The 26,195-nt window shown below is 38.7% G+C and overlaps 2 protein-coding genes across 4 annotated transcripts in view; both read left to right on the forward strand.

The window, feature by feature from the left end:
• Positions 1-3,874: 3,874 nt before the first annotated feature.
• On the forward strand, positions 3,875-22,799 carry fsta (follistatin a). 3 transcript variants are annotated; one of them, XM_062051042.1, is made up of 6 exons: positions 3,875-4,024; positions 4,297-4,494; positions 4,595-4,813; positions 4,883-5,107; positions 9,666-9,896; positions 21,710-22,799. In XM_062051042.1, the coding sequence occupies exons 1-6, from the start codon at positions 3,931-3,933 to the stop codon at positions 21,793-21,795; spliced, it is 1,053 nt and encodes a 350-aa protein (XP_061907026.1). In that variant the 5' UTR covers positions 3,875-3,930; the 3' UTR covers positions 21,796-22,799. The 3 variants fall into 3 exon arrangements, with proteins under 3 accessions (XP_061907026.1, XP_061907028.1, XP_061907027.1); XM_062051044.1 differs by having other exon boundaries at positions 22,294-22,799; XM_062051043.1 differs by having other exon boundaries at positions 4,297-4,488.
• Positions 22,800-22,991: 192 nt separating this feature from the next.
• Positions 22,992-26,195, forward strand: part of ndufs4 (NADH:ubiquinone oxidoreductase subunit S4) — a 64,427-nt gene continuing 61,223 nt past the window's right edge. Inside the window, exons 1-2 of the mRNA XM_062051797.1 lie at positions 22,992-23,010; positions 23,487-23,637. Of these exons, the coding sequence (XP_061907781.1) occupies positions 22,992-23,010; positions 23,487-23,637 (170 nt within the window). The remainder of the gene's footprint in view (positions 23,011-23,486; positions 23,638-26,195) is intronic.

The following is a 26,195-nucleotide window of genomic DNA, read 5'->3' on the forward strand; positions in this document are numbered from 1 at the left end:
TTGTGTGCGATACAAGCAGTCCTGCAGCGTGTTTACTTGTGTGTGATATCATGTGCGATACAAGCAGTACTGCAGTGTGTTGACTTGTGTGTGATATCATGTGCGATACAAGCAGTCCTGCAGCGTGTTGACTTGTGTGTGATATCATGTGCAATACAAGCAGTCCTGCAGCGTGTTGACTTGTGTAGGATTTCACGTGCGATACAAGCTGTCCTGCAGCGTGTTGACTTGTGTGTGATATCATGTGCGATACAAGCAGTCCTGCAGCGTGTTGACTTGTGTAGGATATCATGTGCGATACAAGCAGTCCTGCAGCGTGTTTAATTGTGTGTGATATTATGTGCGATACAAGCAGTCCTGCAGCATGTTTACTTGTGTGTGATATCATGTGCGATACAAGCAGTCCTGCAGCCTGTTTACTTGTGTGTAATATCATGTGCGATACAAGCAGTCCTGCAGAGTGTTTACTTGTGTGTGATATCATGTGCGATATAAGCAGTACTGCAGCGTGTTGACTTGTGTGTGATATAATGTGCGATACAAGCGTGATGACTTGTGCAAAGATGGACAGTTAAGATCTAAATGTCCTCCAATAAACACACATGGTATTTATTTTCTTCTGTTTTAGTAATTTACAAAAGGTAAACGTGCTGGACTTTATCAGCTACACAACAGCTAAGCAAACAAGCTAGACATAGGTAATATTAAATTAAACAATATTGCAGTGTAAAACAGCACATTTGTCAATATAAACATAATTATAGTTGTATATTACTTACACATACAAAGTCTCCAAGGCACAATTGTATTAGGAAGTATCCAGTAACAAATGTGTCCGCATCGTTCAACTTACTGTGTCATGAGCTGAACTTAATGAATTATTGTATTACTAGGTGTCGCCGAAAAAACAATCACCGCTCCACTTCAACTTAAAGACAGCATAAGTCCTTTGCAAACAGTTAATAATAAACAGGTTAGTGTTTTTATACCTAGCATTGATTTATGTTTGACTCATTTCACTTCATCAAACCTTGTCAAACATTCCACACTACAAAATAATACAGGTATGTGCTATGATTCCTGCTGATATCGTATCTGATCAACATTGGTATCAAATAGTAGGCAAGGCTCTATTATCGGTAACGTATCGGAAGTGGAAAAGTTGTTTTAAAACAGATAGATTTGTTAAAATAACTAAATCAATAACAGATAAATAACATAATACATGCCTGATTAATAAATACAATTAAAATAAATGTTAAAAAAAGGATTTAAATAAATATACATTGTAAAAAACAATCTGTAAATTTAATGCAAAAAAAACCCTTGACCGCTCAGTCACCAGAATTTTACCGTCATTGTTATTTTTCCAGTGTATTTCTATAAATGAAAAAGGGTAACGTCGTTATTTTTATAGTATTACTTTGGCAATTTAGCAGCTTGTGGTTTTTGTACCGTGGAATCTACATTTTGTTTTTTTTACAGCTCACTAAATGGTAAATGGGTTATACTTGTATAACGCTTTTCTACCTTCAAGGTACTCAAAGTGCTTTGACACTATTTCCACATTCACCCATTCACACGCACATTCACACACTGATGGCGGGAGCTGCCATGCAAGGCGCTAACCATGACCCATCAGGAGCAAGGGTGAAGTGTCTTGCTCAAGGACACAACGGGCGCGACGAAGTTGGTAGAAGCTGGGGATCGAACCAGGAACCCTCAGATTGCTGGCACGGCCACTCTCCCAACTGCGCCACGCCGTCCATATTACAGTAATTGAAAAATGATACCACTGTTATTTTTATAGCAACATTCTGGGGACTGAATGTTTTTTTACCGTGACATTTACGATGTTTTTTTTTACAGAGTATTGTTCTAAATGAAAATATGGTAACTGGTATTTTCGCGGTAGAATTTTGCACTTAGCAGCTAACCTTTTCTTCAACGAATCCACGTTTTATTTTTGTTTTTTCAGTTTATTTCTGTAAATGTAAAAACCCCACCAATGTTATTTTTACAAGAACATTCTGCTGACTGAGCTGCCAGTTTTTTATAACTGCAAAATTGACAATGTTTTTCTTTACAGAGTTTGGAAAAATGATAACGCTGTTATTTTTACAGCAAAGTTTTGCTGACTCAGCAGCTCGTGTTTGATATCGCATAATCTACCTTTTCTTCTTTTGATTTTTATTGTAACATTGACAATGTTTTTTTACAGTTTATTGCTGTAAATGTAAAAACGATACCACTGCTATTTTTGGCGAATGAGCTGCCTGTTTTTTACCGTAACATCTACAATGTTTTTTTTTACACTGAATTACTATAAAAGAAAAAATGGTAACAGTAGTATTTTTCAGGTAGAATTTTGCAGACTTAGCAGCTAGTGTTTAGTTGTTGTTTTTTTTACAGTAGAATGTATGTTTTATTTATTTATTTTACAGTTCATTAAATGTAAAATCTATATTGCTGTTATTTTTACGTAACATTTTGATGACTGGGCTGCCATTTTTTTTTTTACCATAAAATATATGATGGTTTTTTTTCAGTGTATTACTGTAAATGGGAAAACGGTCACATTGGTATTACACTGAGCAGCTAATTGTTTTTTTTGTCTTTCTTTTGTACCGTAGAATCTGTTTTGTTTGTTTGTTTTATTTTGTATTTTATTTGTTTTACAGCCTGTTACTGTAAATGTAAAAACAATACCACTGTTATGTTTACATAACATTCCAGGGACTGACCTGCCAGGTTTTTTAAAGTAAAATGTACAATTTTTTTTGTTTTTTTGTTTTTCACAATGTGAATAAGAAAACGGTAACAATCAATTTTTATGGTAGAATTTTGCTGACTTAGCAGCTAGTGTTTTTTTGTTTTTGTTTTTTTTAACAGTATAATCTACCTTATTTCCCAGTTTTTGCAGGTTATTACTGCAAATGTAAAAACAATACCACTGTTATGTTTATAGTAACATTCTGGAGTTTTTTAAAAATCGTATTTTATTAAAAATGCACGATATTTGACAATATATTGTGAGTTCTGTGTATAAAAAAAAGTAACACTATGCTATGATTTCTGTGACTTTTTGCTTTTATATGAATGCATATGCACCGACTTGACAATCATACGAATGGTGCTGATGCTGCCAGCAGAAGTGAGTGTATGTGTGCGTGTGCGTGCGCGTGCTTCTTGATAGGACGCGGTGTCAAAGGAAAGAAGATGGGATCACCGGGAGGAGCGAGGATTACTGCACCGCCGGTTGTCTGCAAGCATGATCGTCACCTTCTTGGCGGCGTCTGCTCGGGAACAAAAACTTGCGCACGGAAGAGGTCGCACAAGGACTTCTGAAAGGTACACACACACACACACACGCACCCCCACACACACACACACACGCGTGTATGTGTGTGTGTGTGTGTGTGTGTGTCTGCGTGTGTGTGTGTGTGTGTGTGTGTGTGTGCGTGTGTGCGCGCACGCGCGTGAAATGCAACACCCGGCTGGAGAAACAGGTTTGCTGATATTTAAAACAGCTTGACCCGGAGAGAAACCAAACAACTGTCTGTGCTAATATTAGATGCGTGCGCGCGCGCGCAGCCTTCGCGCTGCCACGTGACCCGAGATTGACACTTTTGTCTGTCGGACAACAAAAGACCACCCGGAAGCACGTGCGTGACATCTTTTATCGTCCAAAGATGTTATTTCTGTGCGGGGAGAAAGTTGTCACCTGACTGCGAGTGAAAAACTTTGCACAAAAAAAAAGAAGAAAAAAAAGAGGGGAGGAGAAGGGAAAAAGTCTCCCCACGCCCACAGGATCCCGCCCACCAGAGACAGTGAAGCCGAGACCCTTATAGACTTAAAACGAGGCTGCGTTCTCCCGCGGACACTTCTTGACGTGAACGTTACTTCTGCAACTTGTGCTCCTGCGCCATCATGTTTGGGATGCTGAGACATCTTCGGCCGGGCTTCTTCTTCTTCTTCTTCTTCGTCTTCTTCTGCCTCCTCGTGGAGCATCACAAAGTTCAAGGTAAGCAGCACTTTTTTTTTTTGCACGCTTTTATTGCTTTTTGCACACAACTTTGGTGCGTTTTTAAAACAACTTTTTTTTTGGTATTCATTTGCTGTGAAAAGCATGCAGGTGCTTTTTGCGCGGGCCAACTTTTCTGCACTTTCCGTGTCCATTTTTGAAATGGGATTAATGCAACTCCATCATTTCTCACGCCTTCTTTTGGACCTTTTCCCCCTTCTGCGAGGTTTTATTGCTATTTTGAGGTTATTTCCTGTGCTTTCTCGTCCCAGCGGGCAACTGCTGGCTGCAGCAGGGCAAGAACGGCCGCTGCCAGGTGCTCTACATGCCGGGCATGAGCCGGGAGGAGTGCTGCAGGAGCGGCAGACTCGGCACGTCGTGGACCGAGGAGGACGTCCCCAACAGCACCTTGTTCAGGTGGATGATCTTCAACGGCGGAGCCCCCAATTGCATACCTTGCAAAGGTGGAGGTGCACTCATTTTCTTTGTCGTTTCCCCGCGCGTCACGTGCGTAATTGCTCCCATTGTTGTTGTCCTTGTTTTACTCACGTCGCGTGCGCTCCCCTGCAGAAACGTGCGACAACGTGGACTGCGGCCCCGGCAAGAGGTGCAAGATGAACCGGAGGAGTAAACCGCGGTGCGTGTGCGCGCCGGACTGCTCCAACGTCACGTGGAAGGGACCCGTGTGCGGCTCGGACGGCAAGACCTACAAGGACGAGTGCGCCTTGCTCAAGGCCAAGTGCAAAGCCCAGCCGGACCTGGACGTGCAGTACCAAGGCAAATGCAAAAGTAAGTGCACGCGCGCACGCACGCACGCGCACGCCAACGCACCTTCTTAAGTTGTTTCCCCCCGTGCAGAAACGTGCCGTGACGTGCGGTGCCCCGGCAGCTCCACCTGCGTGGTGGACCAGACCAACAACGCCTATTGTGTGACGTGTAATCGGATTTGTCCCGAGGTGACGTCACCCGAGCAGTACCTGTGCGGCAACGACGGGATCGTGTACGCCAGCGCGTGCCACCTGAGGCGCGCCACCTGCCTGCTGGGCCGCTCCATCGGGGTGGCCTACGAGGGCAGATGCGTCAGTAAGTCCACCTCATGCATGAATTTATTTGGAGGTTAGAGCAAGTAGGAGAGCAAGTAGATGTGTCATGGAAAGGTAGGAGGAAGTAGATATGTCATGGAAAGGTAGGAGGAAGTAGATATGTCATGGAAAGGCAGGTGGAAGTAGATGCGTCATGGAAAGGTAGGAGGAAGTAGATATGTCATGGAAAGGCAGGTGGAAGTAGATACGTCATGGAAAGGTAGGAGGAAGTAGATATGTCATGGAAAGGCAGGTGGAAGTAGATGCGTCATGGAAAGGTAGGAGGAAGTAGATATGTCATGGAAAGGCAGGTGGAAGTAGATACGTCATGGAAAGGTAGGAGGAAGTAGATATGTCATGGAAAGGCAGGTGGAAGTAGATACGTCATGGAAAGGTAGGAGGAAGTAGATATGTCATGGAAAGGCAGGTGGAAGTAGAGACGTCATAGAAAGGTAGGAGGAAGTAGATATGTCATGGAAAGGCAGGTGGAAGTAGAGACGTCATAGAAAGGTAGGAGGAAGTAGATACGTCATGGAAGGTAGGAGGAAGTAGAAACGTCATGGAAAGGTAGGAGGGAGTAGATACGTCATGGAAAGGTAGGAGGAAGTAGATATGTCATGGAAAGGCAGGTGGAAGTAGATACGTCAGGAAAGGTAGGAGGAAGTAGATATGTCATGGAAAGGCAGGTGAAAGTAGATAGGAGGAAGTAGATAAGTCATGGAAAGGTAGGAGGAAGTAGTTCCGTCATGGAAAGGTAGGAGGAAGTAGATACGTCATGGAAAGGTAGGAGGAAGTAAATATGTCATGGAACGGCAGGAGGAAGTAGATACGTCATGGAACGGCAGGAGGAAGTAGATACGTCATGGAACGGCAGGAGGAAGTAGATGGGACGGCGTGGCGAAGTTGGGAGAGTGGCCGTGCCAGCAATCCGAGGGTTACTGGTTCAATCCCCACCTTCTACCATCCTAGTCACGTCCGTTGTGTCCTTGAGCAAGACACTTCACCCTTGCTCCTGATGGGTCCTGGTTAGCGCCTTGCATGGCTGCTCCCGCAATCAGTGTGTGAATGTGTGTGTGAATGGGTGAATGTGGAAATAGTGTCAAAGCGCTTTGAGTTCCTTAAAAAGGTAGAAAAGCGCTATACAAGTACAACCCATTTACCATTTAGATACGTCATGGAAAGGTAAGAGGAAGTAAATACGTCATGGAAAGGCAGGAGAAAATGGCAGAGATGTTGAAACATGGTGGAGAGCAGGGACGGGTGACCCTAAATGTCGGAATAATGTATAGCGGTGGGCGATACAGGGCTAATATTGCCAATCCTGATATTGTGACCGATACTAATCCTTGAATAATGTTGCAAATATGCCAGCAATGAGTTAATTATGTTCATCATAATAATGAATTCAAATATAAATATATATATATATATATATATATATATAAATATATATAAATATATATATATATATATATTTAATAACTAAATGCGACAATTTAATGTAAAATTGATTAAAATAACTCCCTTCTTATGTTTAATTACACGCAAAAATGTTACTAGTAGGGTTGATATTGTAATCAGTCCGATATCAGCAAAAAACAAACTCTCGATACAAGCAGTCCTACTTGTCAGACAGTTAACGTCTAAATGTCCTCCGATTAGCACACAAGGTTGGTCTTTCCTCTTGTTTTAGTCAAGTCATTAAGCACACTATAGCACACAAGCTAGACATGCGTAAAAATAATTGACCAGTGTAAAACTATACATTTGTCAATATGAACAAATATCAATTAATTAAAGTTGCATATTACTTGCACATACAAAGGCAGGAACATATTAGAAAGTATCCAGTAACAAACGTGTCCGCGTCATTCAACTTACTGCGGCATGAGCTTAATTTAATGACTTATTAAGTGTCGTAAAAAAATTAAATAAATGCCACTCCACTTCAACTTAAAGACGGCATACCAGATGGCAATAATAAATAAGTGAGTGTTTTTCATATCTAGCATTGTTCTTTGCTAGATCAAATCTTTTCTAACACATAGGGCTCCATCGGAAGTGGACAGACACACCTGTGAAAAACAACGCAATAGAATGTAGCACAAAAAAGTACAGTATTTTTATGAAGTAATGTCCATTAGCAGCTTCTCCATACTTTCATGGATACATGTTCCCAGTTTTAAAAATATATTTTAGCGCCTTTGGCGTTATGGGCTTGTTCTGCTTCAGTATGATGCTGACTCGCAGTTCTACGCTCCAACCGCTTCACGCTCTGTCATGTTCCTGATGATTTCTGTCTTTAATTCAAAGAATGTCATCACTTCTTCTTCTCAGCACTGTCCTTCACACTCACTTCCTTCCTTCCCATGATTAGAAAAACTAAAGTTATGCCTATTTCTAGCTGTAAGCTAATACTAGCGAGTAAGAGCTATTATTCTCCCCTGGGGGAGGCTCGAAACTAAAAACATGGCGATGAGCCAGCTCCTATCTCAAAATACTCACAAGTGCACTAATGTATTTACACATGGAAAGTAATAATGGTGTGACCAGAAACATCTTGTTTTGGCAAATAATAAGGACTCTCCGTTATTTACCAGGCTTAGCTCTGAAGTGACGTCGCCAAAAGGCCCCGTGATCTGTCAGGGGCACCCTTTTTCCTGAATAAGCACATGTAAAATGTCAATTAATGAATAACATTCGTATCAAATTGATCCGCAAACGTATTCCTAACCCCTTCCTGCTCTGCCACTGATAAGAATATAACGGCAAATGTTGACTGTGACGCATAGCGTTAGTGATGGCTTGTTGACAACCCCGGCCAGTGACGTCTGAGGAAAATATGCAAATGCTTGTCAAATTTGTTATTTTGCACACAAAAAATGAATTCATTTATCTATTTATTTCCTATTAATTTTGTTTCAGTGCAAAATGTGCATCAAATTAAATTCAAGTTTGAGTAAAAAAATTGATTAAAAATAGTGGAGCAAATAAAAAAAAATCTAAAATTGTGTGGGCTTGGGGGTTCCAAAATGAAATCCTGCTGAGGGGCCAAATTTAGCCAGGGGCCGTGTGTGTTAATATGAAATAACCGTGCCAAACGCTGATAAATATGAGGGTTTTTCAGGAAGAACGCTAATAAAAATAACTATTAAGATACTACTCCATTTTCGTTTAATGCAGTAACAATTCAACTCCTGTTTAACTAAAAGCTGTTGTTTGAATTAAAAAAAAAAATTATATTCAAGTTCGATTTTTAAAAAAAGTCTACAAATTGATTTTTTTTGTAAGGGGGGCTTAAAGTAAAATTCTACTTTGGGCCCCAATTTAGCTAGGGGTGGCACTGGCGTTGAGCCTGATATTTAAAAAATGATAGTCTTATTGGTTTCATTTAATGTGACCAAACTTTAATTGCAATTCAACATGCCGAGAGCAGAGTTGTTTTTTATTTGTTCATTATTCATTTGTTGCAATGTTTTTAAAAAAATTACAGAACATCTTGTCTTTCAACCTTGCCCTTTATCTTAGAAATAATAATTGCAGTGAATGTAATTTTTTTTTTTTTTTAAATACTTGCAGAAAAAACCAATTAATTGAATAATGTAGCACAAAAAGAAAACAATGATATGTAAATTATAAATACATTTTAAAAACACACAAAAACACTTCTATCTACTCTTATGCTTAGATATACTTGTTGTAATATATATATATATATATATATATATATATATATATATATATATATATATATATATATATATATATATATATATATATATATATATATATATATATATATATATATATATATATATATATATATATATATATATATATATATATATATATATATATATATATATATATATATATATATATATATATATATATACATATAAATGACAGAAATATCTGTGTCAGGACTGACTGTTGTCCAGGATGTTATATTTGGTGCTGTGGTGTCTTTCCAAATCGTGGTTATCTGTTTAACTGCATTGATTATCAGTATATACATTTTTTTTTAAAAGATATATATATATATATATATATATATATATATATATATATATATATATATGTATATGTGTGTGCGTGTGTGTGCTGGTATATAACACTTCTTCTGTTTGCACGTCCCCTTTAAAGCATAATCATGATCTCATCATATTTGTGTCCTCTTCCCAAACGGGTAACAACATTGGGCAGGTAAACAACACATGTTTGCCATGGGTTGGCCACACCCCTTCCCTGAGCCAGTCACTGCCGAGGGGGTCTATCCTGTGAATAAGGCTACTAGTGCACAATGCTGCCCCTAGTGTCTGTCGAAGGTGTATATCAGGCACTTGATAACTTCCTGATGTTGGCAGCACTTGCCCGTATTGGACAGCGTGCGGGAACAGCAAAGCACTCGGAGGATTTGTCTCCATGAGAGAGTGTGAAAAAAAATCTAATTAAAGCTTGACAAAACAGGATGTGTTCGAGTCCCCCAGGCGGTTATTTGATCCTGCGCTTGGCCGCCAATCAAAGATCTCCCCTGATCCTCTGCTCCGTCCTCCCAGAGGCCAAGTCATGCGAGGACATCCAGTGCAGCGCCGGCAAGAAGTGTCTGTGGGACGGCCGCATGAGTCGAGGACGCTGCTCGCTGTGCGACGAGACGTGTCCGGAGAGCCGGACTGAGGAGGCGGTGTGCGCCAGCGACAACACCACCTACCCCAGCGAGTGCGCCATGAAGCAAGCCGCCTGCTCCGTGGGGGTGCTGCTGGAGGTCAAACACTCGGGATCTTGCAACTGTAAGTAAATATGACAAGAAAGACCCCTCCCCACCCCCCAAGACTATATTCCATATTTGCTGAAAAGTGCCACCCCCCCCTTTATTTCCTAACTTTCCCCAAAGTCCCGCCCCCAAACACCACCACAGCAAGCAAAACGGACTTGGAATGGACTGGCATGTTGTTGTTTTGTTTTGTTGTGATTCCTCTGCCAAATATGAAGAAAGACTGTCATTCAATGTGGGCGGAGTCTCTTAGCAGGGGTGTCCAAAGTGCGGCCCGGGGGCCATTGGAGCGGAATTTTTTCACCTTTTATAAATAATATGACAAAAAAAAAAAAAAACGGAATACTAGAAAGTGGAATATAAAAGGTGTAATGTTGACACAAAGCTGCCATGTCGGCAGGTTTTACTTGAAAACTGTTAGTGCTCAAAAGATATTAAAAACTTAGAATTGATCTGAAGTTGATTTAGAGATTTAAGTAATGAAAGTAAAAATATAAAATATATTTAAACTGTACATATATATGACTTATTTGGACCAATTTAATGACTGAGACCCTTGTGGGTCCCCTTGGACCTTAAACCTAGACCTTAAACCTAGAGCTTCAATGTATGATGTATCATATATTGATTTATGACTTTTTAAAAACATTTTTATGAGTGGGGGCCATTTGGGTCCCCGAGACCTTTAGACTGATTTTTTTTTTTTAAATGTCATTGCTCAAAAAAACAAAAATTTACCAAAAAGCAAAGTTGTTATGAATTATGGACCTATTTAAGGCTCCAATTACTTCACATCAAATATTCCATTTTGAAAAATTTTTGGTGGAAAATATTGCAATTTGATGTTTTTCCTTGAAAAAAATAATGGGGTTTGACAGGTCAGAAAACAGAAAAAAAAACATTTATGTCAACAGTGAGATCTGAAGTTGCTCTGTAGATATTTAGGTGTTGAAAACAAGAACAAATTAATAATCTATGACTTATTTGTTTTAATGACTGAGACCCTTTTGGGTCCCCGGGACTTTTAGCATTCACCAAAACTGAGGGAGATTCTACAATATATATTCTATTATATTAAATGAAAATAATCAAAATGGCCCCCACATGCTTTCATTTGTCAGTGTGCGGCCCTCAGAGGACAAAGTTTGGACGCCCCTGATTTAAGATTTTCCAGTCCTTCCATGCACTCCCACCAGTGCATGTTGCTTTAGTCCTGACGTGCTGGTCAAGTAACCAGGGATGGGCAGTCCACTAGCTTTCCTGAAAAAAACAAACAAAAAAAACAGGTCACGGGATGTGAAATTCACTCGCCAGAATGTTCTGAACTCCTCTTTCCATGCCAGAAAAATGAGGCTGTCATAGTTCACATAGTTGACATGGTGTTGTTCTTCTTTCAAATGTGAGACAACTCCACAGTGCGCCCTGCTGGTTGCCTCCATGAATTCCTCACTTTATGCATTGAGGAGAGTTAGGGATGGCTACTGAAGACACTACTTTTTGGGCACCCACCAAATCCCGCCGGTGCCACCACGTTAAATCCAACGCTGACATGTTACGGTGCCTGGGTTGCACCTTTGCACGTGGCGATCACTCCAGCAGCACTGAGAGCGGGCTCAACCAAACTACCTCCTTGTTAATGCTACAATTTACAAAGCCTCCATCCATTTTCTACCGCTCGTCACTCAAAGAAAGCTCAGACGCACTGCAAAGGAAGAAAGGCTCCACTTTTCAAATGATGCACTAGCTTGATGCTGATATACATTGGCTTTGCTATTGACATGCTATTGATTAGCATTAGCAGTTTTACATAGCGCCTTCAAATCTGTTAAAAAAAACTACAACAAAGATGCACGTTACAATTAAACAGCTGGTGTTTAATAAGTACAATACTTACAGTATTAACACTTCTTTGCAAACTTAAGTTATACTGTTATTTTGCACTAAAAACATAAATTTTTGAACAATCTCTTTACCGTTCATTTGTTTTAGTATAAAGTGTGAGTCAAGTTAAATTCAAGTTTGAGTATAAAACTCATTCCACATAGATAGAAACATGTAAAAATATTTTGTAACAAGGAAATCAACAGAGATTTTTTACAGCGTGATAATTTAAAGTTAACGCCCTAACTTGGATATCAATTACATTTTCCTGAGGGAACTCTACTGAAGGAATCAATAAAGTACTATCTATCTATCGATCTATCTATCTATCTATCTATCTATCTATCTATCTATCTATCTATCTATCTATCTATCTATCTATCTATCTATCTATCTATCTATCTATCTATCTATCTATCTATCTATCTATCCATCCATCTATCTATCTATCTATCTATCTATCTATCTATCTATCTATCTATCTATCTATCTATCTATCTATCTATCTATCTATCTATCTATCTATCTATCTATCTATCTATCTGTCTATCTAGTTTTTTTCTGGCAACCCAAAACTGTAAAAAAAAAATTAATCGATAGATTTTATGGCCAAATGTATGTTTTGTTATTCACACCAAATTACAATCAATGGAAAAATTATATTTTTACGACACGTCTGAGCTGCCGGCTTTTTACCGTAAAACCTTAGGTTGTTGTTTTTACACTTTATTCTTGTAAACGTAAAAACGCTACCACTTTTGTTTTTATGGTCAGATTCCGGCGACTTTTTAACCGTGAAATCCATTTGGACTTTCGTACAATATTCTGGAACGTTAACGCCCTCTCGGCAGCGATTCGGATGTGAATCGATTTTTTTCCGGCGACCCTAAACCGTAAAACAATAAAATAAATCCGTAGATTAATAGAAAAAAAAACTGTCAGTTCCGTCACCAACGTTTTCATGTATGGTGGGTTTTTTTTTTTTTTTACAGTGCATTACTGTAAATGGAAAGACAGTTCCACTGTTATATTTTACAGTAAAGCTGCTGGTTATTTTTACTGTAAAATCTGCAGTTGTTTTTATAGTGCATTACTGTAAATGGAAAATCGGCCCCATTGTTATTTTTGACGGTAAAATTGTGGTGACAGAAATGATATTATTTTACTGTAAAATCACTTTTTTTGAAGTGAAATGGTGCCTACCATACTTGGACAGTTAAAACCCGCGAGGCAGCGATTCCGATGTTCATGAATTTTTTCCGGCAACCCTAATTAAAAAAAAAACAGTAGACGACTGTCTGCTCAGTCACCGGAATTTTCCAATAAAATGTATGTTTTTTTTCCCGCCACATTACTATAAATAGAGAACTGTTATTTTTACGGAATGTTTGAGTTGCCCGTTTTTTGTTTTTCTTTTGACAATAAGATTCTGGCAACTGAGCTGCCAGTTTTTTATCGTGACTTTTTGACGTACAGTAACAATGCTTACGGTGCGTTTTAAGGTGTAAATCAATTTTTCCTGGGAACCCTTAACTGTAAAAAAAAAAAAATTGTAAATGTTATGCCGCTCACTTGCCAGAATTTTACCGTCAAATATATAATGTTTTGTTTTTTTTTACCTCACATTACTATAAATTAAAAAACTTACTTTTTATGGAATAATTCTGGCAGATGAGCTGCTAGTTTTTTTTCCTGTAATTTTTTTTTTACAGTGCATTATTGTCAATCAAAAATTTGTGTTTTTTAAAAAGTGTAATACTCTGAAAACTTGGTAAGTTAAAACCCTCGAGTCAGCGATTCGGATGTGCATAATTGTTTTACGAAAATCCTAAACTTAAAGAAAAAAATTCAGTAGATTTTACGAAAAAAAGCCTTTTATTTTACCGTAAAAATTTATGTTTTTTTTTTTTTTTACACCACATTACTATAAATGTGAAAACGTTTCTACTGTTATTTTTTACGATAACTTAGCTGCTAGTTTTTACTGTAAAATCCACAAATATTTTTTTACAGTTGAGGGTTGCTGTAAAAATGCTGCCGAAAGTGCGTTAACTTTCCAAAGAATGTAAGTTGTTTTTTTTACACCACATAACCATAAATGGAAAAACGGTTCTACTGTTATTTTTTACGGTAAAGGAGATGCCAGTTTTTTACTGTAATATCACAAACATTCTTTTTTACAGTTAAGGGTTGACAATTCACGTCCGAAATGCTGCCAAAATGCTGCCAAAAGTGAGCTAGCTTTCCAAAGCACTGCAGCATAGTAAAAAAGATTTTACGGTAAAAAAAAAAACTGCCAGCTCAGTCACCAGAAAAAAGTTGTTTCCATTTACAGTAACGCACTGTAAAAACAACGACCGTAGCGTAAAATAACAGTGTTTCCATTTACAGTCATTTGGTGTAAAAACCATCGTACATTTTACGGTCAATTCTGGCGACTGAATAAAAGATCAAGTATTTTCTTAATGTATTTGAATCCTGATTCTTATAAATCACTACTCTGAATCGATTCATCATTTTTAAGAATACTTTTTTTAAGGCCATCTCTGCGTTGTTTTTACAGTGCGTTACTGTAAATAGAAAAACTACCACCGTTATTTTTTTCTGCTGACCGAGCTGCCTATTTCCCAGCCCCTCCCAAAAAATATTAAATATTTTTTCTACAGCTGTCGGAAATAAATATCGATTCACTTCTGAATTTCAGTTTTTTTAAATGACGATTCTACACTGGTACACAGTTTTCAAGCCATCTCTACGTTGTTTTCACTGTAAATACAAAAACGCTACCACTGTTATTTTTGACCATAGAATTCCGGCGACTGAGTTGGTAGCATTTTACTGTAAAGTGTGTCTTTTTACAGTGTGATCCTGCTTAATGTTCTTTGGAAAGTTAGCCAGAATTAGCTGCGAGTACAATATCCCGTGTTTACCCCCAACTCTACAAGGGAAGCGAAAAAAAACCGACGGTACTTGCCAAGCAAAATATTTCTGCTGCGATACTCAGTGTGAAACGTGTGAGAAATATGGTATCAATCAATCATTCTGCCCATCCCTAGTCCTGAACGTCTTGTCTTTTCCCCTTTTTGCTGCTGCATTTCTTTTCCTGCTTTGGCTGTAAATCAATCTGTTCTGATATTGTGATCATCTCTGGGTCATTGGCATGATGGTGATCGTAAGATTAGCCACAAGGTGATCATCACCCAGAGTAGACTACCTAACTGGAGAGCAGACTTGATTTGAGAGTGGGGAGTATGGCTGTCAAACTGAGCAACAGCCTGAAGGAAGTTTCACATTTACATTCCATGTTGCTCCATAAAAACAATGTTAGCTTCGTTGTGTGTGAGCGTGTGTGCGTGTGTGCGTGTGTGTGTGTGTGTGTGTGTGTGTGTGTGTGTGTGTGTGTCTTCTTGTACTTCTACCCTTCTTGAGACATCAACAAGGATAAGTACCTTCCATATGAGGACCGGTGAACAAGTTAGGACATAAATCATGGTCTCAATACGGAAAACCATTGCATCTAATAGAGAATGTCTAATTTGCACCCCTGGTGGTGAAATCTATCAAAATGAGGGTGGTCCCAAAAAGGAGGGATTTTTCAAATTGACTGTGTGTCGGTTTTAAAAGTGCTCCACCTCTGGTCAACATATGAAATAACAAATGTGTGTAAAAATTGAAAGTGCTCCCCCTCTGGTCAACATATGAAATAACAAGTGTGTGTAAAATTTGAAAGTGCTCCCCCTCTGGCCAACATATGTAACAACAAGTCTGTGTAAGAAATTGAAATGCGCCCCCTTTAGCCAAAATTATTTAGAAAAAATAAAATATGTATATAGAGACATACTGTTATGACTTGAAGTAAATAATGAAGATTAAAAAACAATTACAAACAAAAAATTCAAACAACAAAAAATTCACTAAAAGCCTAAAGAGGTAGGCAATTTCAGAGGTCTCAAGAAGGTAAGAAATACAAGAATGTGTGTGTGTGTGTGTGTGTGTGTGTGTGTGTGTGTGTGTGTGTGTGTGTGGCCTACCTTAAGGTATGCTATGACCAGTGTTGGGTTAGTTACTGAAAACCAGTAACTAGTTACAGTTACTAGTTACTTCATTTCAAAAGTAACTCAGTTACTTACACCAAAAAGTAATGCGTTACTGTGAAAAGTAACTATTTAGTTACTTCTTTTTTTCTTCTTTTTTTTTTAAAGCTCCCATTAATGCCCATTTAGCCTTCATTTCAGTACTGTTATTGCACTGGAGAATAATACAATCTGTTGATCAACTTGACATGCATTTGCATCACTGAACTCTGCTAAGCAATGTGGTCTACATACAACACACGAAGACAAAGATATGTTTCAAAGGGCCAATTTGTTTCTGGCCAGAACAAATTGATAAAACTATTTTAAATAGCTGCAACATAACATACATAAGTAACAAACAGCATCATAACAGTATAGCTGAAAAGCAAGAAGGCACACACTACATACACAAAGCCTAACGAGGCATTTTTTCCTCAAGGAATTCTGACACAAAATCATGTCTGAAGCCCAGAACACCCAACACATTTCCCCAGTTTTAGTTTAGAGATAAGGAAAGATTGGCCTGGCCCACTAGGATCCCTCTTTATGTTTGTGAACTTTATAGTCTATACTAGGATCCCTCTTTATGTTTGTGAACTTTATAGTCTATACATTTAGAGTGATGTGATAATCAAACACTCTAGAAGTCTAGAATGAAACAGTATATTAGGGAATTGACAGCAACGTTCCCTCTAAGGTGCACGCCTGTGCAATTGCGCACTGCTCAAGCATCCTCTGCGCACGGCAAATCTATGTCACGCATAAAATCAAATAAAAAAATAAGCGCATAACAATTTTCGACACACGGACACGACAGAGAAAACACTTTTCGTCATCCTTGTTCGAATATTGTAACGTCTGTCGAGACGCTTTGAGGACATGAATTCCATCCATCACTTTACTGAGCAAAACTCTTTATTGTCGGCCATAAACACATCACCAAAACATTAGTAAAAAAAATGATATCTAGCAAAAGTGGTCATTTTCTGCAGTACAAACCAGACCAAAAGCAACTTTGTTATATCAACAGCAGCCGCTCGCTCTTTCTCACTTGCGCCAATACATGCACATATGGCACTTAGCCAGTGAGGCGTTTACAGCCACACAAAAAGTGGGACAACTCCAACACCACACATAAAGTGTAGTTCCAGGTTGTTACACTATGATTTACCAATCAAATGTGTGCTTATTCTAGTGTCATTTATTAGGAATCTTAATTTATAAATATTAATAATTAAATGCTGTTAGTATATTAAATAAATACTAATAAAAATATATTCTTTACAAACAGGAAGTTGCAGGAATGTACACATGATCCCCTGCTTACATCTCATTGTGCAACATGAATGTTTTAATTGGGAACTAAATGCAATGTAGGCGGTATAGCTCGGTTGGTAGAGTGGCCGTGCCATCAACCTGAGGGTTGCAGGTTCGATCCCCGCTTCCGCCATCCTAGTCACTGCCGTTGTGTCCTTGGGCAAGACACTTTACCCACCTGCTCTCAGTGCCACCCACACGGGTTTAAATGTAACTTAGATATTGGGTTTTCACTATGTAAAGCACTTTGAGTCACTAGAGAAAAGCGCTATATAAATATAATTCACTTCACTTCAATGTCTGAAAGGGGTACAAACTATTTCCAAAGCAGGACCTCCACCCAGACAAACAATACAAGTACACAGTTCATGAAAAACAATATTTGTTGTTATTGTCATTGTAAGTGGGCCTAAACACTTATATTAGAAATGGAAATGACTGCTGTCATTTGATTATAATAATAAGAGAATGTTGTCTGTCTATCTGTGTTGGCCCTGCGATGGGTGGGGACTTGTCCAGGGTGTACCCCGCCTTCCGCCTGAATGCAGCTGAGATAGGCTACAGCGACCCCGAAAGGGACAAGCGGTAAAAAATGGATGGATGGATGGAGATTGAAGTTGTTATTTAGTCAGGTTTGGGACAGGTATGCTGCTGGTGTAGCCACAGTGTGCACGTCTGATGTTGCTCACATGGGCTCCACTGAATGCTCAGGGAGTTTTTGCGTTTGCTCACACACATGAACAATTAGAGGGAACATTGATTGACAGAGTGTGTACCTTCAGTGCCGAATGATGAGCAGAGGCAGAGTTAATCCTTAAGTGGTGGTGGTGGAGGTGGAGTAGCATTGGAGTCTCTGTCTCTCTTTACTAGCTTTGTCGAAGCATGTTGCTTATGTAGCTTGTTTCAGCAGATAGAACCTTTATTTAACCAGATAAGAAAACCCATTGAGATCAAGATCTCTTTCACAAGGGTGACCTGGCCAAGAGGTCAACAGCACATGTCACAGAGCAGTTTCAAAAATAATACATTAAGACATACATTTTAAAATACATAAGAGAACCGTAAAACAACAGAGATTTACATCTTTAAAAACACAGGCACTGTGCTAACGTCTCTCGCTGTTTGTCCCTCAGGACAGAACGGAAGTCTCCAAATGGAAGTAGTTCTGTAAGTTTCAGTTTCGTCTGCAATGCATTCCATGCCATAGGGGCAGCAATGCCAAAAGCTCTTTTGCCAAATTCAATCCGTACATGAGGAACAGTTAAAACATACAAATTGTTAGAACGTAATGCGTAAGAGCTGCTTTTTCTTTGTAACAGAGTACACAAGTATGGAGGTATTAAACCTAAAAGAGCCTTATAAATGATAGTCAGCCAATGTGTGTATCTGCGTGCACTCAATGAAGATAAGTTTGACTTCATATACAGTTGACAATGGTGGGTGAGACTACGACAGCCAGTAACAAATCTTAGTGCTGAATGAAAAACAGTGTCCAAGGACTGGAGGCATTTAGATGAAGCACTAAAATAAAGCATGTCTCCATAATCAATTACAGGCAAGATAGTTGCTGTCACCAATTTCTTTCTGACTTTAAGAGAGAAGCAGTTTTTATTTCTAAAAAAGAAACCAAGCTTTACCCTAAGCTTAGAGACCAAGTTGTTAATATGGGCTTTAAATGAAAGCTCCTGATCAAGAGTCAAACCCAAGTACTTGTAATTTAAGACCTGCTCTATAGGGTTTCCATTTGATGTTACAATATTTGGAATATTTTCCAGTAGCACCCTTGAATGAGAGAAAACCATTACCTTGCTTTTATCTGTATTTAAAACCAATTTAAGATCAAATAAGCGAGCCTGGATGACATCAAAAGCAGCTTGTAAAAACTCAAAAGCCTGAATGATGGAGGTTGAACAGCAATAAATAATGGTGTCGTCTGCATAAAAATGGTACATTGCATTTGACAAATTATTACAAAGATTATTTATGTAGATAGAAAATAAAATGGGCCCCAGCACTGAGCCTTGTGGAACGCCTTTGGTAATGTCCAGTAATGAAGAGGTGGTCCCAGCCACCTGTACACGTTGTGTTCTGCTGGAGAGATAGTCTGTGAACCAAGCAGCTGCATTTTTAGATAATCCAACGTGATGAAGGGCTTGAATTAACAGACTGTGGTCTACTGTGTCAAATGCTTTTGACAAATCAATAAATAGGGCGACACAATATTTCTTGCCGTCTACAGCCTCGATTAAATCATTGAGGACCTTAAGAGCAGCTGTAATAGTGCTATGCTGTTTTCTAAAACCAGATTGAAATGGAGATAAAATATTGTTTGATTCTAAAAAATCCTCTAGCTGGTTACTGATGATCTTCTCAAACAATTTTGCTAAAATGCATAATTTAGAAATTGGTCTGTAATTATTTATATTTGTGGGTTAACCCCCTTTTAGCAGGGGAAGAACAAATGCCGATTTCCAGATTTTTGGAATGCTTTTACTTGTTAGACTTAGGTTAAAAATATGCGAGGGAGGCTCAGCAACAAAATCAGCAGCCAATTTTAAGAAAAAGGGTTCAATTTGGTCAGGTCCTGCTGCTTCAGTTGTGTCCAGGCTCTTTAGTGCACTGTTTACCTCGGATATTGATACAGGTGTGAACTCAAAAGTGCAGGTGCTGCGTCTATTTACAGCCTGTGGTGTATTTGGTATATTAACATTAGTTAAACCAACATTTGACAATTGAGGATTCAACGACTCAAACAAGGATCCGGCAGAAACAAAATACTCATTAAAACAATTTTATATAGTTGTCTTATCAGACAAAGTACCAGATTGAGTAATTAAAGGACTTGAAAAGTCATTTGTTGTCACATGATTTAAAGAAGCTTTTATGGTTTGCCAAAACTTTTTGGGATCATTTATATGTTTTTTGCATTCATGCAGGTAAAAATCAGACTTTGGCCCTCTTAACAAGCGAAGTACATTTATTTCTAAGCTGGCGAAAGCTAAGCCAGTCAGCCTCTGTCTTTGTTTTTCGAGCCCTGGCCCAAGCAACGTCTCTCTCTTTGAGAAGGTTTCCAATTGCAGAGGAAAACCAGGGATTATTTCGACCTTTAACTCTAAGTTTTCGAAAGGGAGCATGTTTATTGACTATACGTTGAAATTCATTATAAAAGTATTTCAACACTATCTCAATATCATCAATTAAAACAACTCTGTTCCACTGAAAGGCAGCTAAATCGTATATAAAAGCTGGGAGGCAAAAGTTTTTAATATTTCTTTTGCATGTAATAGTGGGTTTTGATTTTGGTAGCTTGCAGTTTCTTACAGCTGCAATTGTACAATGGTCACTCAAGTCATTGGCAAACACCCCAGTGCCAGTGTACTTATGGGGAGCGTTGGTTAGAATTAGATCAAGTAAAGATGATTTTGAGGAGTTTTTAGTATTGGGTCGAGTTGGGGAAGTGATTAATTGAGTTAAGTTTAGTGAGTTGCATACAGCTTTAATGTTATCAGAAGAGGAAGTCAACCAGTCAAAATTTAAATCACCAACCAAGAGAAGTTCACTAGCTTTTAACCCACTCATAAAGGATTCAAGCGAGGCAAGGGCTTCAGTGGAGATTTGAATTGCTGTTTTGGGCAGTAGATGGGATCTTTGATCCAAAGCACAATTTGCATTCAACTAAAATTTTATTTTCTTTGTGCTCGACAAAAGAAAAGTAGTGAAAATATCTCCATGTTAACAGACTGCAGCTCCACCATGATCAGACACGCCCCCCCTCCTCTCTCTCTTCCCTCCCCACACTCACACTCACACACACAAAGAGCGCAGGTCTCTCTTCCTCGGCTTGTGACACAAGAAGAATCAGAACGATGACACTGAAGCGCTCCGATAAAACACACTTTATACTACATAAAAAGTAACGTAAAATAACGCAGTAACGCATCATGTAGTAACAGTAACTGAGTTACTGAATATAAAAAATAATGCGTTAGATTACTAGTTACTGCCGAAACTAACAGCGTTACAAAGTAATGCGTTAGTCCCAACACTGGCTATGACACTCGAGGGACCAACTTCATGATCACCTTATGGACTAAATATTTCTCAGCGTTTTGACATATGAGGTTTTTTTGTAGAGCCACGCCCTTTTCTTTCTCCTCATTCGAAACAAAACAAAAACAAACAAACAAACAAAAATCCACGCCACATTTTATTGTTGTCGCTTTGCTTGTTCTTTTATTTTCCAATGTGTGTCCGAATGTAAAAAAAAAAAAAAAAAAAGTGTAAAGGAAATACCTCAGAGTTGTGTTATTGATCTGCTTGTCGAGGCGGGGCTGCGACTCCTCCTCCGCCGCTAAACAAGGAGAAAGCAGCGTTTCTTTCACAAATCCACTGGACAGGACCCCCCTACCCCCCCGAACCCCCACCCGACTTGACCTGACCCCGCCTCCTCCGGCCCGTCCCATCCATCCCACTTTTTTTTCATCTTCGATGTCATAATAGTGGATGCCCCGTGTTGTGGTCCACATTCATACAACAGTTATATTCCCTCATGTAGCCATCACAGAAGACCCGGTGGAGGATGATGAGGAAGATGAAGACTACAAGGCCTATGTCCATTTATCATCTGTACTGGATGGATAGACCCCTCCCCCCACACCCTCATATGACACCACCCCCCTTCAGTATGTCCATACTGTACATTATGTGTATGCTTATTTATTTTTGAAACAAAAAGGAAGTATACATATAGTTCTGTCTGCTAGATGTTTATTTATACTTTTGTTGTGTTTTCTAATTTATACATTTACTATGTCGGGCTTACGATCTTTATTACTACTCTCCCTTTATTTTTTTGTGTGCGTTCTTTTTTTTTTTTTTATATCATGAAGAAATATATTTGTCCAAAGAGAAACAGTGTTATTTATTTGTCTTTTTTTTGACCGTGCAAGTACAAAAGCTGTAAATGGCATTCCGCTTTCCTTCAGCTGTGAAAACAAAACAAACAAAAAAAGTTGCTTGTCGCCGTCAAATCTCTATCACACGTCTTTATGTCACACTTACGCAAATGCATGTTTAAGCTGTGTGTTTATTTATTGGGAATATATCTTTTTTTATGTACAGTTTCTGGTTTGTTTACAGATCACAATAACTGACCAAAGGGATTCTCTCAATGGTTTTTCAACAAAAAAAGAAAAGAAAAAAAGGACGCAGCAGTAATTACGTTTTTCCCTTCCTGGTTTTCAGTTCACCTTTAGGCCTTTTAGGATTGTAGACGTTGTAAACACAAAAGAGGTACGTTTGGCGATGATATTTGATGGAAACAATGTGCCATTTAACGTGTGTGTGTGTGCGTGTGTGTGTGTGTGTGTGTGTGTGTGTGTGTGTGTGTGTGTGTGTGTGCGTGTTATTCTTTGCCAATATTGCTCCTTCAGAGCTCCAATAAGATGAACTGCAGTATTTGACAATAATATTTCATCTTTCTCTCTCTCAGTTTTATTGTCCAAACATCACAAGAGAAATACACAAATTCTCTTACGAATATATAGTTTTGTATTTTTTATGTAAATGTCATATGTACATAACAAAGTTTGAGGGTATTTGTACAGATATGAAAAGTAAAACAATAAAAGTTTTTTTTCCCCTTATACTTCTGCTGACTGTTGTCGTTTGTGGATATGCATGAATATGACTTTAAATAAAATAGTTTTTTTTTTTATAACATGAATTTTCACATCAAACATGTTATATATGATTTTTATTTACACACTTCAAAAGCATACTTTGGTGCAACAATTGCTCTGAGAAAACACTGGAAGTAATGAGTAGCAAAAGTCATCATGCGTGATGTTTGTGCTCGTACAACACTTAAAACATTTAGCATATCAGTATGTGGAATTAAATTATGGAACATATTAACCAAATAAATCAAACAAAGCACCAATATGATTCAGTTTAAGAGACTGTTCAAACTACAAGTGTTCACAAAGTACACAGAACAATAATTATGATGAATATCTTGAACCCTTTTTTATTTTATTTTATTTTTTTAGACAAATATTATTTATGTATTTAATATTTGTATGCTTACTATGGTATATTATTTATTTATTCACTGTTCTGTTACAGAGAACAAGGAAATGGGATACAATTGCTATGGTATGAAAAGGGATAGTATTAAATAAGCTCTGCTTCTTCCTACTCCTTTTCGGACGTGCTGTAATGAAACAACTGGAATTGTGTGATGCATTACATTGTATCGTATGCATGTTCGAAATAAACTGAAACTGAAACGGAACTGACATTAATAAACGTGTCATTACGTCATTCGCTAGCACTGTTTGTCTTTTTGCGGCTGCCGTATGTCGTTTTTGCGACTGCCGTATGTCTGACGACAACAAACATGGCGTCCTCAATGTCACTTCTCGGACTGGGACGTTTATCCGTGCTCAATGCGGCTTCTAAAATGTTCCCGAGCCCTCTCAGGTAATATGAAACTGACAATTGAACGTTTTATTTTATTTTATGTGTGCTTATTTAAGAGTAGCTTTGTTGGACGTGTTACGTCTATACGACAGGGAACGCAGCACCCAGGCCGTGTGGCTAACATGTCAGCGACTAACGGCAGACTCAAAACACAGTCAAGTCCTTCAAACAAAATGTAGGGAATGTATGTTGTGAGTGTAAACTAAACGTGCGTATGCTATAGTTTCAATGATTGTGTCAAGGATAAGAATACGTCACATTTCACGACGTACTTTAAAAGCTATGAGCGAGTCAGCTGAGTAGCTGTAGACCATTTGTCTGGCGAAATGTATTTGCGAACATGCACAGCTTAATGTTTTCTATCATGACTGCTTTGGCAAAACGTAAATTATGTTTAGATTACAAAAATTACGTTATCGCCAGTAACCTAAAGTGATCCTCCCCGTACCTCGGCTTCAGTACAGCAGCTAACCTTACTGTCAATTCTTCAGCTTTACATTTACATTAAGACACAAATAATCACATTTATCTTCATAGGCTAAGTACTGTATGATAAAAACAAGGAATGTGTTGCATGTATTTGGTGCCAAACTACTGTAGTACTGTATCGGTATACTATATAAACTTGCATTTAATTGTTTGCAGACTGTGCACACAATATAAGCATCCATCCATCTATCCATTTTCTTCCGCTTATCCGAGGTCGGGTCGCGGGGGCAGCAGCCTATGCAGAGAAGCCCAGACTTTCCTCTCCCCAGCCACTTCGTCCAGCTTTTCCCGGGGGATCTTGAGGCGTTCCCAGGCCAGCCGGGAGACATAGTCTTCCCAACGTGTCCCTGTGGCCTCCTGCTGGTCGGACGTGCCCTAAACACCTCCCTAGGGAGGAGTTCGGGTGGCATCCTGACCAGATGCCCGAACCACCTCATCTGGCTCCTCTCGATGTTTAGGAGCAGCGGCTTTACTCTGAGCTTTCCCCTGATGACAGAGATTCTCACCCTATCTCTAAGGGAGAGCCCCGTCACCCGGCGAAGGAAACTCATTTCGGCCGCTTGTACCCGTGATCTTGTCCTTTCGGTCATAACCCAAAGCTCATGACCATGGGTGAGGATGGGAACGTAGATCAACCGGTAAATTAAGAGCTTTGCCTTCCGGCTCAGCTCCTTCTTCACAACAACGGATCGATACAGCGCCTGCATTACTGAAGACGCCGCACCGATCCGTCTGTCGATCTCACAATCCACTCTTCCCTCACTCGTGAACAAGACTCTGAGGTACTTGAACTCCTCCACTTGGGGCAGGGTCTCCTCCCCAACTCGGAGATGGCACTCTACCCTCTACCCTTTCCCCGGCGAGAACCATGGACTCGGACTTGGAGTTGCTGCGAACCGATCCAGTGAGAGCTGAAGATCCTGGCCAGATGAAGCCATCAGGACCACATCATCTGCAAAAAGCAGAGACCTAATCCTGCAGCCACCAAACCGGATCCCCTTAACTCCCTGACTGCGCCGAGAAATTCTGTCCATAAAAGATATATCATATCAAATCAAATCAAATCAACTTTATTTATAAAGCACATTTAAAATTTACCATATATATATATATATATATATATATATATATATATATATATATATATATATATATATATATATATATATATATATATATATATATATATATGTATATGTGTGTAACACAATATAAACATTTGGTAACACAATATAAACATTTGAACGGGAAAACAAAAAATCAATTGAAAGAAAAAAAGGTAATGCTGATAAAACATGAGCGTGTGGAAAATTATAGCATCTATATTGCGAAAAGCAATGGGTCACAGTGGTCATGCTATCAACATACTGGTCAGCTGTTTATAAGCTAAACGACACTTACGTTTTGGAAGCTATTAGTACCTTTCTAGTGGTTTTGATGTGCAGTGTTCTGGTGGTATACAACATCTTGAAGATACACTTAATACGTAAATATTATTCCCTCATTTACTGGACAAGCAAGCTGTCATCCTAATAGCCAGCAACCTTAAATGCTAACGTCAATGTAACCGACATTACCGCCTTTCCCCATTAACAAACAACATACATATCTAAACTTGTAAAACACATCGCTGTCTGAGTGAAGACTTTTAAGTTTTGTTGGTTTAGCTTCCATTGTGTTTTCCGTTCTTTATATTGTCTACATCTATTATCCCGCCGGTTCTCGCTTTAAGTTCTTTCAAGTGACGTAAAAATGTTACAGTAAAGCTGTTACATTAGCCTTAACAGCATTAGCATTAGACTCCTCCCACCTCCACCAAGGATTGATTGATTGATTGATTGAGACTTTTATTAGTAGGTTGCACAGTGAAGTACATATTCCGTACAATTGACCACTAAATGGTAACACCCGAATAAGTTTTTCAACTTGTTTAAGTCGGGGTCCACTTAAATTGATTCATGATACAGATATATACTATCATATATACTATCATCATAATACAGTCATCACACAAGATAATCACAATGAATTATTTACATTATTTACAATCAGGGGTGTGGAGGAGGAGG

This window comes from Entelurus aequoreus, linkage group LG06, assembly GCF_033978785.1.
Source record: "Entelurus aequoreus isolate RoL-2023_Sb linkage group LG06, RoL_Eaeq_v1.1, whole genome shotgun sequence".
In the NCBI taxonomy this organism is placed as follows: domain Eukaryota; kingdom Metazoa; phylum Chordata; class Actinopteri; order Syngnathiformes; family Syngnathidae; genus Entelurus; species Entelurus aequoreus.

Excerpts from the sequence above, each read along its gene's own strand:
- fsta (XM_062051042.1), top strand. The coding sequence starts at position 3,931 with ATGTTTGGGATGCTGAGACATCTTCGGCCGGGCTTCTTCTTCTTCTTC. Across the intron at positions 4,025-4,296 it reads GGAGCATCACAAAGTTCAAG|CGGGCAACTGCTGGCTGCAG; the intron begins GTAAGCAGCACT and ends TTCTCGTCCCAG. Across the intron at positions 4,814-4,882 it reads GTACCAAGGCAAATGCAAAA|AAACGTGCCGTGACGTGCGG; the intron begins GTAAGTGCACGC and ends CCCCCCGTGCAG.